This window comes from Anolis sagrei, chromosome 3, assembly GCF_037176765.1.
Source record: "Anolis sagrei isolate rAnoSag1 chromosome 3, rAnoSag1.mat, whole genome shotgun sequence".
Lineage (NCBI taxonomy): Eukaryota > Metazoa > Chordata > Lepidosauria > Squamata > Dactyloidae > Anolis > Anolis sagrei.
The window spans coordinates 20,147,738-20,161,027 of record NC_090023.1 but is presented as its reverse complement, the minus strand read 5'-3'; the positions used below and the strand labels follow the sequence as shown (position 1 = coordinate 20,161,027).

Below are 13,290 nucleotides of genomic sequence, written 5' to 3'. Positions count from 1 at the left end.
TATTTATCTGACTTCGGTAATAGCTGGAGGGACCATAGCTGTGATTTCCTTTCCTAAAGGATTGGAAACTGAGGCCATGGAAAAGTAGCTGCCTTCTAGATACATTTTCATACACTTTATTTTATATACTTTTTATACTTTTAGAAATTGACATAGTACATAAAAATACAAGTTAAAATTGTCAGAGTGCGACAGAAGCTTTGAAGCTTAGAAGAATGGACACTTTGAGACTTCAGTAAAAGCAAACATTTAGCTTTACTGAGTAGAGCAAATATACAGCACACACTTCCATTTACATCCAACCAAACAGAAAGGAACAAGACAAAAGACACGCCGAAGTAAGAAGGACTAACAAAACCTTATCTCTGGATCCTCCCTATGTGTTCCAGGCACACTCAGGGTCACATCTTCACAGCTCATTAGAGTCTTGACTGATTAACCCTTTCAGTGTGAATACACTCTTTGGTAAAACAATCAGGTTACATTTACAGGCATTGCACAAAATTACATTTAAACATTCAGATTACACTAATCTTACATTAACAAAAATCACTGGTTGATGCATGATGTATTTATTGAAGGCTTAGATTTGATAGAGTTTTTAGGATATAGCTGCTGCTAGGTCCATTACAGAGTGTCTAGCACTTTGACCTTTTGCAACTTTTTAATTTTAAAAAACATTTTGCACAGAAAATGTTTTAATAATAAAGAAAAAATAATATATATTGCTTGGAGTCTCTTGGTGATCTATAAATCTTTGTTGCGGGGAAGGGAGCGGGTGGGATGCCTTGGCTCAGCAACAATATGGCAGCGTGGATGAGGCCTTAGATATGCAGCTGTGAAATCATCTGCAAGGAAAGGCCTGGCTACATATACTCCTCCAGTATACGATATAAGGATGCCTGATATTTATCTCCTACTTTAAAGGAAAAGTAGATGTCATCCACTTAAGATTCATTTCTCTAACATGAGGAGGCAACATCAAATGTACAAAGCTGAATTTTTTGGTGGTAATGGAGTCTTTTTTGCAGGTCCTGCTAAAGATAAAGGCTCAATGATGATGATTTTACATTTATACTCCACCTTTCTTCCAGTAAGCACACAGTGGCATATGTGGTCCTCTTCTTCTTCCTACTCACTTTATCCTCTAAATAACCCTGCAAGATGACTCAAACTGAAAGACACAACCAGACATCCACTGAGTTTCATGGCCCAGTAAGACTTGATCCTCAGTCTCCTAAGATTGCATCCACATTGTAGAATCAATGCAGTTTGATACCACTTCAACTGCTATAGTTCAATGCTATGGAATCCTCGGGGTTATAACTTGTTGAAGCACTAGCATTCTTAGGAGTCCCCGATGGTGCAATGGGTTAAATCCTTGTGCCAGCAAAACTGAAGACTGTCGGGCTGGAGGTTCAACTCTAGGGAGTGCACAGATGAGCCCCCTCTGTCAGCTCCAGCTTCCCATGCTGGGACATCCTTTTACCCACAAGGATGGTAAAACATCAAAGCATCTGGGCATCCCCTGGGCAATGCCCTTGCAGACGGCCAATTCTCTCACACCAGAAGCGACTTGCAGTTTCTCAAATCACTCCTGACACCAAAAAAGGTGTTCTTTTTGTCAAGAAGGCTAAATATCATGTAAAGCTACAATCCCCATGATTCCATAGCATTAAGCCATGGCAGTTAAAGTGGGGTCAAACTGCATTCATTCTATAATGTAGATACTCCTCAAGTCACGGTTTTATAATTTGAGAACTGCAGCCCATTGGCTAGATATTATTATTATTATTATTATTATTAACTTTATTTGTACCCTGCTAGCATCTCCCGGAGGATTCGATGCGGCTTACACAGGCCGAAGCCTCAAAACACAATACAATAGAGAACGTAACATCACAATAACAAAGCAAATCAACAATAAGCAAAATAACATAACACCACAATAGCTAAGCAAATCAAACAATAAACAAAATAACGACAATGGCAGTATATAGATGATTTGAACTTCTCCTTCTGTATCCATAGTGGGAGGATGAGTTTGCTGTAAATATATAGAATTGGGAATCCAAGTGAGTAGAAAAATGATACCACCTACGTACAAAAGGAAGTTATCAGTAGGCTCTGAGAAACTCCAAGCTTTGCAGAAATAATAATAATAATAATAATAATAATAATAATAATAATAATAAATATTTAGGGATGCTAATGCAAATAAAGTGTCCCACTTAAAACTGAGCATGTTCATTGGCGACAGATGCTAAGTTCTGGGTGGAAAATGAAAAATCTGTGTGGATGTCTGTGGTTTTGATGTGGGGGGCAGGCGGGGGTGAAGGAAGTGAAAGAAGATGATTCAGTTACTTGTGTCTGAAGATACAGCAGGCAGATATGTACATACGTATGTATGTAATAGAGTCTCCTTGAAAAAGACACGTCTAGCTGGCTTGAAACCAGAGCAGAAGCATTCTTTACCACCACATTTGTGGCAGGGACCACTATGGCTTTGCTAGTTAAATATCATTCCAGGCCTTGAGGTTTCTGAATCAGATCCTGAGATCGAGGGACAGCTCCAGTGGTGACATTAAGCGTTATGCAGTAGGTACAAATCACAGTTGCTCATAACTTGTAATTCAAACATGTTACGCTGGTTGGAAATAAAGACAGAAATCTGAAGCTGGATCTACACTGCCATATAATGCAGTTTGGGACTGACTATTATGTGTTCAGTGTAGACCCATATAATGCAGTTTAGCCAATTTGAGCTGCCGTATATGTGTCTACATTGCTAAAGATGCTATTCTTGGCCACTGTGGTCCATGCTCTGGTTACATCCCGTATAGACTACTGCAACGTTCTCTACGTGGGATTGCCTCTGAAGACTGCCTGGAAGCTGCAACTAGTCCAACGTGCGGCAGCCAAATTACTGACAGGAGCGGGGTACAGGGAGCGCACAACTCCTCTGTTGTGTCAGCTCCACTGGCTGCCAAGTAGCTTCTGAGCACAATTCAAAGTGCTAGTGTTAGCCTACAAAACCCTAAACGGTTCCGGCCCAGTTTACCTGTCCAAACGGATTCTCCCCTATGAACCATCAAGGTTGTTAAGATCTTCTGGAGGGGCCCTGCTCTAGGTCCCACCACATTTGCAATCACGTCTGGTGGGGATGAGAGACAGGGCCTTCTCGGTGGTGGCTCCTCAGCTGTGGAACTCTCTCCCGATGGAGATCAGATCTGCCCCTTCCCTCCTGACCTTCAGAAAGCTAGTGAAATCCTGGCTGTGGGACATAGCATTCCCAGAATAATTGGTTGAGTTCAGAAATAACCTAATAACTACTGACCACATTTGCAGATTGAGTTGAACTTGATTCTATCTTAGCGATTTGGCTTATATGTATTTATTCTGTTTGTATTTTAACTTATTATGATTTTATGATGTTTTTATATGTATTTGTGCATTGAATTTCTGCTCTTAGCCGGTCTGAGTCCCTCTACGGAGGTGGAGAAGATCGGGATATAAACGTTTTAAATAAATAAATAAATAAATAAATATTCCCAGATTAAGGTGTAATGAGGGGGTTATTTCTTCTCGCCTGTTTTGCGAATGAGGATAAGGAATATTTATTCTCGCCTTCTGTCTGTAGTCAAAAGTTGGATACAGAGCAGAATGGAGAGTGAATCCTGGCCCTCCAATGGCAGGGAGCAAAGAAAAAAGATATCACCATACATTATGAGCCCTATATCCAGGGGACCTTCATTTTGGCATATGATAGCCCTAGTCCTGCTTGAAAAGAATATGTTTAATTTCAGGGTGTTTAATATATCAAAGCCAGGTAGTTATAGCATGACCTCTGTATCAACAGGGTATATCATTGCAGACTTTGCACGAATATGTGAAATTCCAGATAACAGCAAGTCATAGAATCTTGGAGTTAGAAGAGACCCCGAAGGCCATTCAGTCCAACTTTCTGTGTATGACTTTAAAAATATTTGCCTCACTCTTTCTCTCTCTCTCTTTCTCTTAGAGAGATTATGATGCTTTGTGGATATTTTCATCATTTTAATAAATCTTGATCCTGCTTTAATCTCTGTACTAGTTGAAAACAAACTGAAGATAGGTACGGAAGAAGCCAATATCCTAACCTTCTAGAATAATAGGGAGATTAAAAACAAAGCATTGGATTACAGTTGTTATCATACTACTATCCTGTTCAATGAGATTAGAGTTTATTGCTGAAGTGGTCAAGATATGTTTCATGCAGGAATACACAATTAAAGCATTCCTGACATATGGTCACCCAGTCTCTATTTTAAAACTTCTACCAGCCTCTAAGGAAATGCATTCCACTATCCAATAGCTCTTACTATTATGAGGTTCTTCTTAATGTTTAGGTAGAATATCTTTTCCTGCTATTGGAATATACTACACCATGTCCCAGTTCAAGAGAAGCAGAAAACAAGTTTGCCCCCTCCTCAATATTGTTGGGATGTGCTGACATGTCTCTATATTACCAAATGGCCCCAAAAATTCTAGCGTTTCTTTATCCAAACAAACATTAGAAGCAAGGAGATACCATCCAGCAAGGAGTTTGTTCAACAGGTTTATTTGATCAAATCACCCTGCTGGGTGAACAAAGTGCCACACAAAACTGAGACACAGCTCATCTTTATAGTCAACATCTTGAACATGTGCACAGGATATTTTCTCTGATTCATGTCTCATCTCTATCTCTTCCTTTTGTTCTCTTCTGATGCCAGCGCTTATCAATATTCCTGTGCCTGTTTTTCCTCAACAGCCGATTTCCCCTCCTGCTTCTCCTCCTTCTGTGCCTGCTTGTTACTGGGCATTTCCCTTTTGAACTTTCCACTCATTTGAACACTCTGCTTTGGATGGTAATTTTCCACTACTACCTCAGCCCTAGTCTCTTCAATATGATAATTCAGTTGTTCACTTAACATCCTTGGAGTAACGGTTAAGTAGACCACCACAGCCACTTTGTGGCTTATCGAGAATGGCATATAACTACATGCAATATTATTACTTCAGCCACTGGAATCTGCTGGCGCCTCTAGAGATTTCAGCGGATGATGAACTCATTTTGCATCTGGCTGTGTGTTGCCTCTGCCCATAGCATAATTCAGTTCACAACTGTCCAAGCAGAGTTTCTCAAGTGTAACTGTTACATATATATTTGCTAATTCTTGGATATTCATCAGTGTTTGCAGTGGGCCAGGTGATTCTCTAGGAGTGTGGACAAAGCAAGTGTCATGGATATGTGACTGTATGCATAAAGATATAGGATCTCTACTAAGCTGTCAACACACTACTATTCAAATATAAGTTCTCACTAGTTCATAAGTACAGTCAGTACTCTGTATCCATGGATTCTGTACCCATGGATTCCATCATCCGTAACTTAATTTTTTTTAACAAATCCAAAAAACAAATCTTAATTTTGCTATTTTATAATAATCCCTGCATATATCAAAGGCCCACTTTAATGCTTTAGTTGGACAAGGGCTAAAGCTGTTCCATCATGAAAGCAAGAGCAACAAAGTCTGGGTGGGATCATCTATGAGATCTACCAATACTAACCTATCACAGGAGATTTATAGGTTTTGCCAATGGGATTTTGGCCTGCATCAATAGGAGCATAGTGTCTAAGGTCCAGGGAAGTAATGCTACCCCTCTATTCCGCTTTGGTTAGACCACACCTGGAATATTGTGTCCAATTCTGGGCACCACAATTCAAGAGAGATATTGACAGGCTGGAATGTGTCCAGAGGAGGGCGACTAAAATGATCAAGGGTCTGGAGAACAAGCCCTATGAGGAGCGGCTTAAGGAGCTGGGCATGTTTAGCCTGAAGAAGAGAAGGCTGAGAGTAGATATGATAGCCATGTATAAATATGTGAGAGGAAGCCACAGGGAGGAGGGAGCAAGCTTGTTTTCTGTTTCCTTGGAGATTAGGACGCGGAACAATGGCTTCAAACTACAAGAGAGGAGATTCCATCTGAACATGAGGAAGAACTTCCTGACTGTGAGAGCCATTCAGTAGCGGAACTCTCTGCCCCGGAGTGTGGTGGAGGCTCCTTCTTTGGAAGCTTTTAAACAGAGGCTGAATGGCCATCTGTCAGGGGTGATTTGAATGCAATATTCCCGCGTCTTGGCAGGGGATTGGACTGGATGGCCCACGAGGTCTCTTCCAACTCTTTGATTCTATGATTCTATGATTGGACACAGAATAGATAATGACTTTACAGGTATTAGAATGGTAACACAATGCATAACTGGCAAATATGTCAGGGAATGTTTATCATGCTAGTTCTACCTGGAATATGAATTGATTGGTATAGTCCAAAAGGGATATTTCCTTGGTTTGAGACAGCAAAAAGTCTTGGGCAGACTTGAGTTCTTGCATCTATTTGTTACTTCCTATTACTATAAGACAAAAGAGGCTTGGAAGGGGTGAGAAAGAATCTTGGGTAAAGTATTATTTGCTACACAATTGTTTTTCATGTGCTGCTGGATTGACCCAGAAGTCAGCATTTTAGTGCATACATTTGGATGTGTAAAAGGACATAGGAGGAAATGAACTGTATTGATTTTAATTCCAAGAATGGCTAGGAGTTGGCCTCTCCCCTGCCCAAAAAAATGCTGTTCCCCCTCCTGTTTGTTTTTACCTTTCTTTTCCCAGTAGTGGGACTGATCGGCCTCACAAAAGAGAATGAAACAGAAGTGCGGGGCTAGCTGGCTTTACATATCCACACAGAAGAGCCAGCTAAACACATTCCTCTTCTGGCTAACTCAGCCAATTCTATGTTGCCTTGCTGGAATCCACCACCACCGCTAGTTTTTCTTTTGCACAGGCAAGTTGCAAGATTTGGAGCAAGACTCTAGGCTCAGTATTTTGCTAGTGAGTAATGTGAGAGTGCACTTAACATCTTGTCCTAAGTAAAATGTGATCCAAATGGAAACAGCTTGGCTCTTGTTGTTATATGTCTACAAGCCAACTTTGATTTATAGCAACCCGACACTTGGCAAGATTGATTAACAGGATCGACTTTCATTTAAGGTTGAGAGTGTGCAACTTGCCAAAAGTCATCCAGCAAGTTGGCTGAATACAGATTTAAACGGTGGTCTTCTAGAGTCCTAGGGAACATCTACATACATAAGTGTTTCTCAAACTTCCTAATGCCAGGAGCCCTTAATACAGTTTCTCATCTTGTGGTGAGCTCCAACCATAAAATTATTTTTGTTGCTACTTCATAACTGTAATTTTGCTACTGTTATGAATCTTAAAGTAAATATCTGATATGCAGGATGTATTTTCATTCACTGGACCAAATTTGGCACAAATATCCGATATGCCCAAATTTGAATTCTGCTGGAGTTGGGGGGTGGGGGGTTGATTTTGTCATTTGGGAGTTGTAGTTGCTGGGATTTATAGCTCACCTACAATCAAAGAGCATTCCGAACTCCGCCAACATTGGTATTGAACCAAACTTACCACACAGAACTCCCACGACCAAGAGAAAATACTGGAAGACTTTAGTGGGTATTGACCTTGAGTTTTGGAGTTGTAGTTCACCTACCTCCAGAGAGCACTGTGGACTCAAACAATGATGGATCTGTACCAAACTTGGCATGAATATTCAATATGCCCAATATGAACACTGGTGGGTTTTGGGGAAAATAGACCTTGACATTTGGGAGTTGTAGTTGTTGGGATTTATCATTCACCTACAATCAAAGAGCATTCTGAACCCCACCAACAATAGAAGTGGGCCAAACTTCCAACACAGAAACCCCATGACCAACAGAAAATGTTTTCTGATGGTCTTTGGTGACCCCCTCAACTTGCCACATCTATTATGATTCACACCGTCAAAGACCATATTAGTATTAGTATTAAATTGTATTACATGATAATATTACGTTATAATATTACTAGCCATCCCCTGCCATGCATTGCTGTGGTCCCAGTCTGTGTATATGTGTTTTGTGTGTGTGTATATGTGTGTATATATTTGCGTATATGTGTTTATGCATAAATACACATGTGGTTATGCTGAAGCCCCCAGTCGCGCAGTGGGTTAAACCGTTGAGCTGTTAAACTTGCTATCCGAAAGGTTGCAAGTTTGAATCCGGGAAGCGGCATGAGCTCCCACTGTTAGCCCCAGCTTCTGCCAACCTAGCAATTCGAAAACATGCAAATGTGAGCAGATCAATAGGTACCTCTCCAGCGGAAAGGTATCGGTGCTCCATGCAGTCATGCAGGCCACATGACTTTGAAGGTGTCTATGGACAATGTCGGCTCTTGGGCTTAGAAATGGAGATGTGCACCAACAACCCACCCACACTGCGTTTTTCAGTGTTTTTATGAGTGATGGTCACTCGTTGGCCTGGATAGGTGCATTGTGTCCAAATTTGGTGTCAATCCGCCCAGTAATTTTTGAGTTATGGTAGTCCCACAAAGGAACATAACATTTTTATTTATATAGATAAATATTAGAAATATTAAACTAATCACTTTATGCCAGCCTTGGTTGACTCCCCTTTGTGACACCCTCCCTATTCTGTTGCCGCTGGACCTGAAATGAAGTGCCCTTAAGAGAGGATGTATGGCTTAAATCCAGCGGGAAGCCAGGGGCCCCGAAAAGGAGCCTTTAGAGAAATTTCCCACATTAAACAGTCTTTAGGAGGCTTGAGCTTAAATATAACAGTCTTTTATTGATGAACAAACAGGAATTGGAAAGTTTGCTTGGTAAAGAAACCAGTTCTCTCAAACTTGTCCACAGGGAACAGGCACTATCTTCAATAACTTTGTTCAATGGAAAATTCCCCTTTTTTAGCTCCTCCCAGGCTACTATGAACCTAAACCTGACTGATTTGGATCTAACTACCGGCTGAACTGCATCTCAGAACCGAGCAGACGTACCAGCAGGCCTGTAGCTCTAATCATCTAATCTTGATGATTAGAGCTGTTATTCCCTCCGAAATTCCTCAGGGCTGTAAGGCTGTTTCCCTGGAACCTTTGGGAACCTTTAGAGGCTCTCAAGATTGTTTCCCCCCGGGAAGTCTTAAGGGACGAAGCCTTTGCGCAGGAGGACATCTGTATACATCCTCTGCATTGACTTCCTTTGCTGAGACTAACTGAAAAATGGCCCCAGAGAGGGGCGGGACCAGGGATCCTAACTATTATTGACAGGTGGCTTGCCCTAGGAATGCAGCCAAAGGAGCCACCTATCTGCAAAGTCCCTGCAACTTAGGACTATGAACAAACACTCAATGCAAAGCACAAAATTGGAGCCCCTGGAACAGCCGTTCCAGAACACTCCCTCAACACTGTATTAGTAATGCTTTCTAAGGGTCCATCCACATTGCAGAATTAATGCAGTTTGACACCACTTTAACTGCCATGGCTCAATACTATAGGATCCTATGAGTTGTAGTTTGGTGAGACACCAGTACTCTTGGGCAGAGAAGGCTAAAGGTGTCGTACAACTGTAACTCTGGAGCCATACAGCCCGGAAAACTCACAGCAACCCACTGTGTTTGTGTAAATATTTCTTTCCCTCCCCTCCCCCCTCCCCCCTCCCCCCTCCCCCCCCCCCCAGCCTGAAGCACAGCACGGGAGGGGGGCGTAACCCGCCGCGTGCGTGTTGCCAGCCTCGTCCCCATTGGTGGAGAAATTAAGCCCCGCCCTCACAAACTTCCAGCTGGCCGCGGGGAAGCCCCTCCCCTTTTCCACACCCCCTTTTTCCCCTTCTCCGAGCGACCAGAGACTGCCTGGAGATGGAGAAGGATAGAGCTCTTTTCCTATTGGCTGGCCGCCTTCGCGATCCGCGATTGGTCGGCGGGGCTGGTTGGGGGGCGTGGCGGGAGCGTTGTGATTGGCTGCGGCGGGGGGGTGTGCGCGCGAGGAGGATGGAAGGCAGGCAGGAGCCTTAGCAGCAGCCTTCGCTTTCGCAGCAGAAGCAGCAGCAGCACTAGCCGTCCTTTCCCCGCGTCCTCTTCCATCATGAGCCGGGGAAGCAGCGCTGCTTCCTGCCCGGCCTCGGCGCCCGGAGACGGCCAGGGCAGCGGGCTAGGCCGGCGGGTCTGCAGCAACTGCCGGAAAGTCCTCAGGCAGGTGAGTGGAGAGAGGCGCTGCGCATACAAACAAGTAAACAGTAAACAACAGGGTCAGAGACAAACAAGGCTTCAAGGAGGGTGTCATTTCCAACAGAGAGGCAACACTTGGACTGCCATGGAGCTCAAGGCTAGGGAATCCAGGCAGGCCCCTTCCTTCCACACTTTGACCTGGGTTATATGGCAGTGTGGACTCAAGCCCTTCCACACAGCTATCTAGGCAGAATATCCCACAATATCTGCTTTGAATTGGATTATATGGCAGTGTGGACTCAAGCCCTTCCACACAGCTATCTAGGCAGAATATCCCACAATATCTGCTTTGAATTGGATTATATGGCAGTGTGGACTCAGGCCCTTCCACACAACTCTCTATCTCAGAATATCAAGGCAGAATATCCCACAATGTCTACTTTGAACTGAGTTATCTGAGTCCACACTCAGATATTGTGGGATTTTCTGCCTTTATATTCTGGGATGTAGGGCTGTGTGGAAGGACCTCCAGAATATCAGAGGAGATATTCCAGTTCGAAGCAGATATTGAGGGTTTTTCAGCCTTGATATTCTGGGTTATAGGGCTGTGTGGAAGGGGCCTGAGTCCACACTGCCATATAATCCAGTTCAAAGCAGATACTGTGGGGGTTTTCAGCCTTGATATAATGGGGGCCCTTCCACACAGCCCTATATCCAAGAAAATCAAGGCAGAATATCCCACAATATCTCCTTTGAACTGGGTTGTATGGTAGCGTGGACTCAGGCCCCTTCCATACAGCCCTATATCCCAGGGCCCTTTCTCACAGCCCTATAACCCAAAATATCCCACAATATCTACTTTGAACTGGATTGTATGGCAGTGTGGACTCGGCCCCTTCCACACAGCCCTATATCCCAAAATATCAAGGCAGAATATCCCACAATATCTGCTTTGAACTGGATTGTATGGCAGTGTGGACTCAGGCCCCTTCCACACAGCCCTATAACCCAGAATATCAAGACAGAATATCCCACATCTGCTTTGAACTGGGTTATATGGCAGCGTGGACCTAGGCCCCTTCCACACAGCCCTAGATCCCAGGCCCCTTCCACACAGCCCTATAACCCAGAATATCAAGGCAGAATATCCCACAATATCTGCTTTGAACTGGATTTTATGGCAGTGTGGACTCAGTCCCCTTCCACACAGTCCTATATCACAGGACCCTTCCTCACAGCCCTATAACCCAGAATAAAAAGGCAGAATATCCCACAATATACGCATTGAACTGGATTATATGGCAGTGTTGACTCAGGCCTCTTCCACACAGTCCTATATCCCAGGACCCTTCCTCACAGCCCGAGATCCCATAATATTAAGGCAGAAAATCCTACAAGACCTGCTTTGAACTGGATTATTGGAGTCCACACTGCCATATATTCCAGTTCAAAGCAGATTATGTGGGATTTTATTCAGCTGTGTGGAAGGGGCCTTTCTCTAAAAACATGTCTTGAATCTCTTGTTTTCAATGACCATCTGGCGAAGAAGGGCACAACAAGAATATAGTTGCTATGCTTGACTATGGATCCTTCCACACAGCCCTGTATCCCAGAATATCAAGGCAGAAAATCCCACAATACCTGCTCTGAACTGGGATATATGGCACTGTGGACTCAGGCTGCTTCCACACAGCCCTATAACCCAGAATATCAAGGCAGAATATCTGTTTTGAACTGTGTTATCTGAGCCCCCTTCCACACGCAGCTGAATAAAATCCCATATTATCTTCTTGGAACTGGGATAAATGGCAGTGTCCACTCAGGACCTTTCCACACAGCCATAGAACCCAGAATATCAAGGCAGAATAACCCACAATATCTGCTTTGAATTAGTTATCCGAGTCCACACTGCCATTAAATACAGTTCAAAGCAAATATTGTGGTATTTTCTGCCTTAATATTCTGAGATATAGGGCTGTGTGAAAGGACCCTGAGTCCACACTGCCATATATCCCAGTTCAAAGTAGATATTGTGGGGGCTTCTTCCTTGATAGTCTGTTTTATAGAGCTGTGTGGAAGGGCCTGAGTCCACACATATATCCCAGTTCAAAGTAGATATTGTGGGATTTTCTGCCTTGGTGTTCTGGGATATAGGGCTGTGTGGAAGGCCCCTGAGTCCACACTGCTATATATCCCATTTCAAAGCAGATAATGTGGGATTTTATTCAGCTGTGTTGAAGAAGGAGCCTTGGTTTATTGTTTATGTTTGTTTTGAGATTTATTTTACTGTTTTGTATTGATTATTTTGTTATTGCCTTCGTTTTATTGATGTACTGTGGGTTTGGCCTCATGTAAGCCGCACCGAGTCCCTTGGGGAGATGGTAGTGGGGCACAAATAAAGTATTATTATTATTATTATTATTATTATTATTATTAGTGTGTTTGGGGTGTGTGGGTTGTGTGTATGGGGTATTTGGTGTGTTGGGGTGTTAGAATGGATAGTGTTTGTGTTAAAGTGCATGTGGGTGTTGGGACACTGGATGTGGATGGTGTGTGTGTGTGATAGATACAGTGTAATGTGTATGTTGTGTTTGTATGTTACTGTGTATCTAGGACAGGCATGGAGAAACTTTGTCCCTCCAGATGCTTTGGACTTCAAGTCCCACAATTCCTAACAGCCTCAGGCCCCTTCCTTTTCCCCCTTAGCAGCCGAGGAGGAAAAGGTAGGGGCCTAAGGCCGTTAGGAATTGTGGGACTTGAAGTCCAAAGCACCTGAAGGGACAAAAGTTTTCCTATATCTGATCTAGTGTGGTGTGTGTGTGGGGGGGGGGGGTGCATGACTCTGTGTGTGTGTGACAGCATGTGTGGGATGTATGACTGTAGGCGAATGACTATGTGCCAGTATATGTGTGTGGGAAGAGTTATGGGTCCAGGCACTGGGGTTCTCCTATCAATCCGCCTGAGCTTCTTTCCCTTCCAGTCCTCTTGGGCTCCTTGGCTGCGGCCACACCCCCCTGAGCCAACTCTTTTCCAAGGGCAGAGGGAAAGCTCTGATGAAAGTTGTGCAAAGGTTATTGTATCTGTGTGGACGCTAGCTAGCGAAGAGGCAATGCTCTCTCTTTCTCTCCCTCTCTCCCCATGTGTCTGTATTGTGGCCTGAATCCAGTTCTTAGTCCCCCCACTAGAGT

General features: G+C 43.4%; 1 protein-coding gene across 2 annotated transcripts in view; it reads left to right on the top strand.

Annotated features, from left to right (window-relative positions):
- Positions 1-9,914: 9,914 nt before the first annotated feature.
- The window catches only part of SESN3 (sestrin 3), a 76,647-nt gene continuing 73,271 nt past the window's right edge, over positions 9,915-13,290 (top strand). Inside the window, exon 1 of one of the 2 annotated variants that reach the window (XM_060771088.2) lies at positions 9,915-10,130. In XM_060771088.2, coding sequence (XP_060627071.1) covers positions 10,020-10,130 — 111 coding nt within the window. In that variant the 5' untranslated portion in view covers positions 9,915-10,019. The remainder of the gene's footprint in view (positions 10,131-13,290) is intronic. The other variant, XM_060771089.2, reaches the window with a different exon arrangement.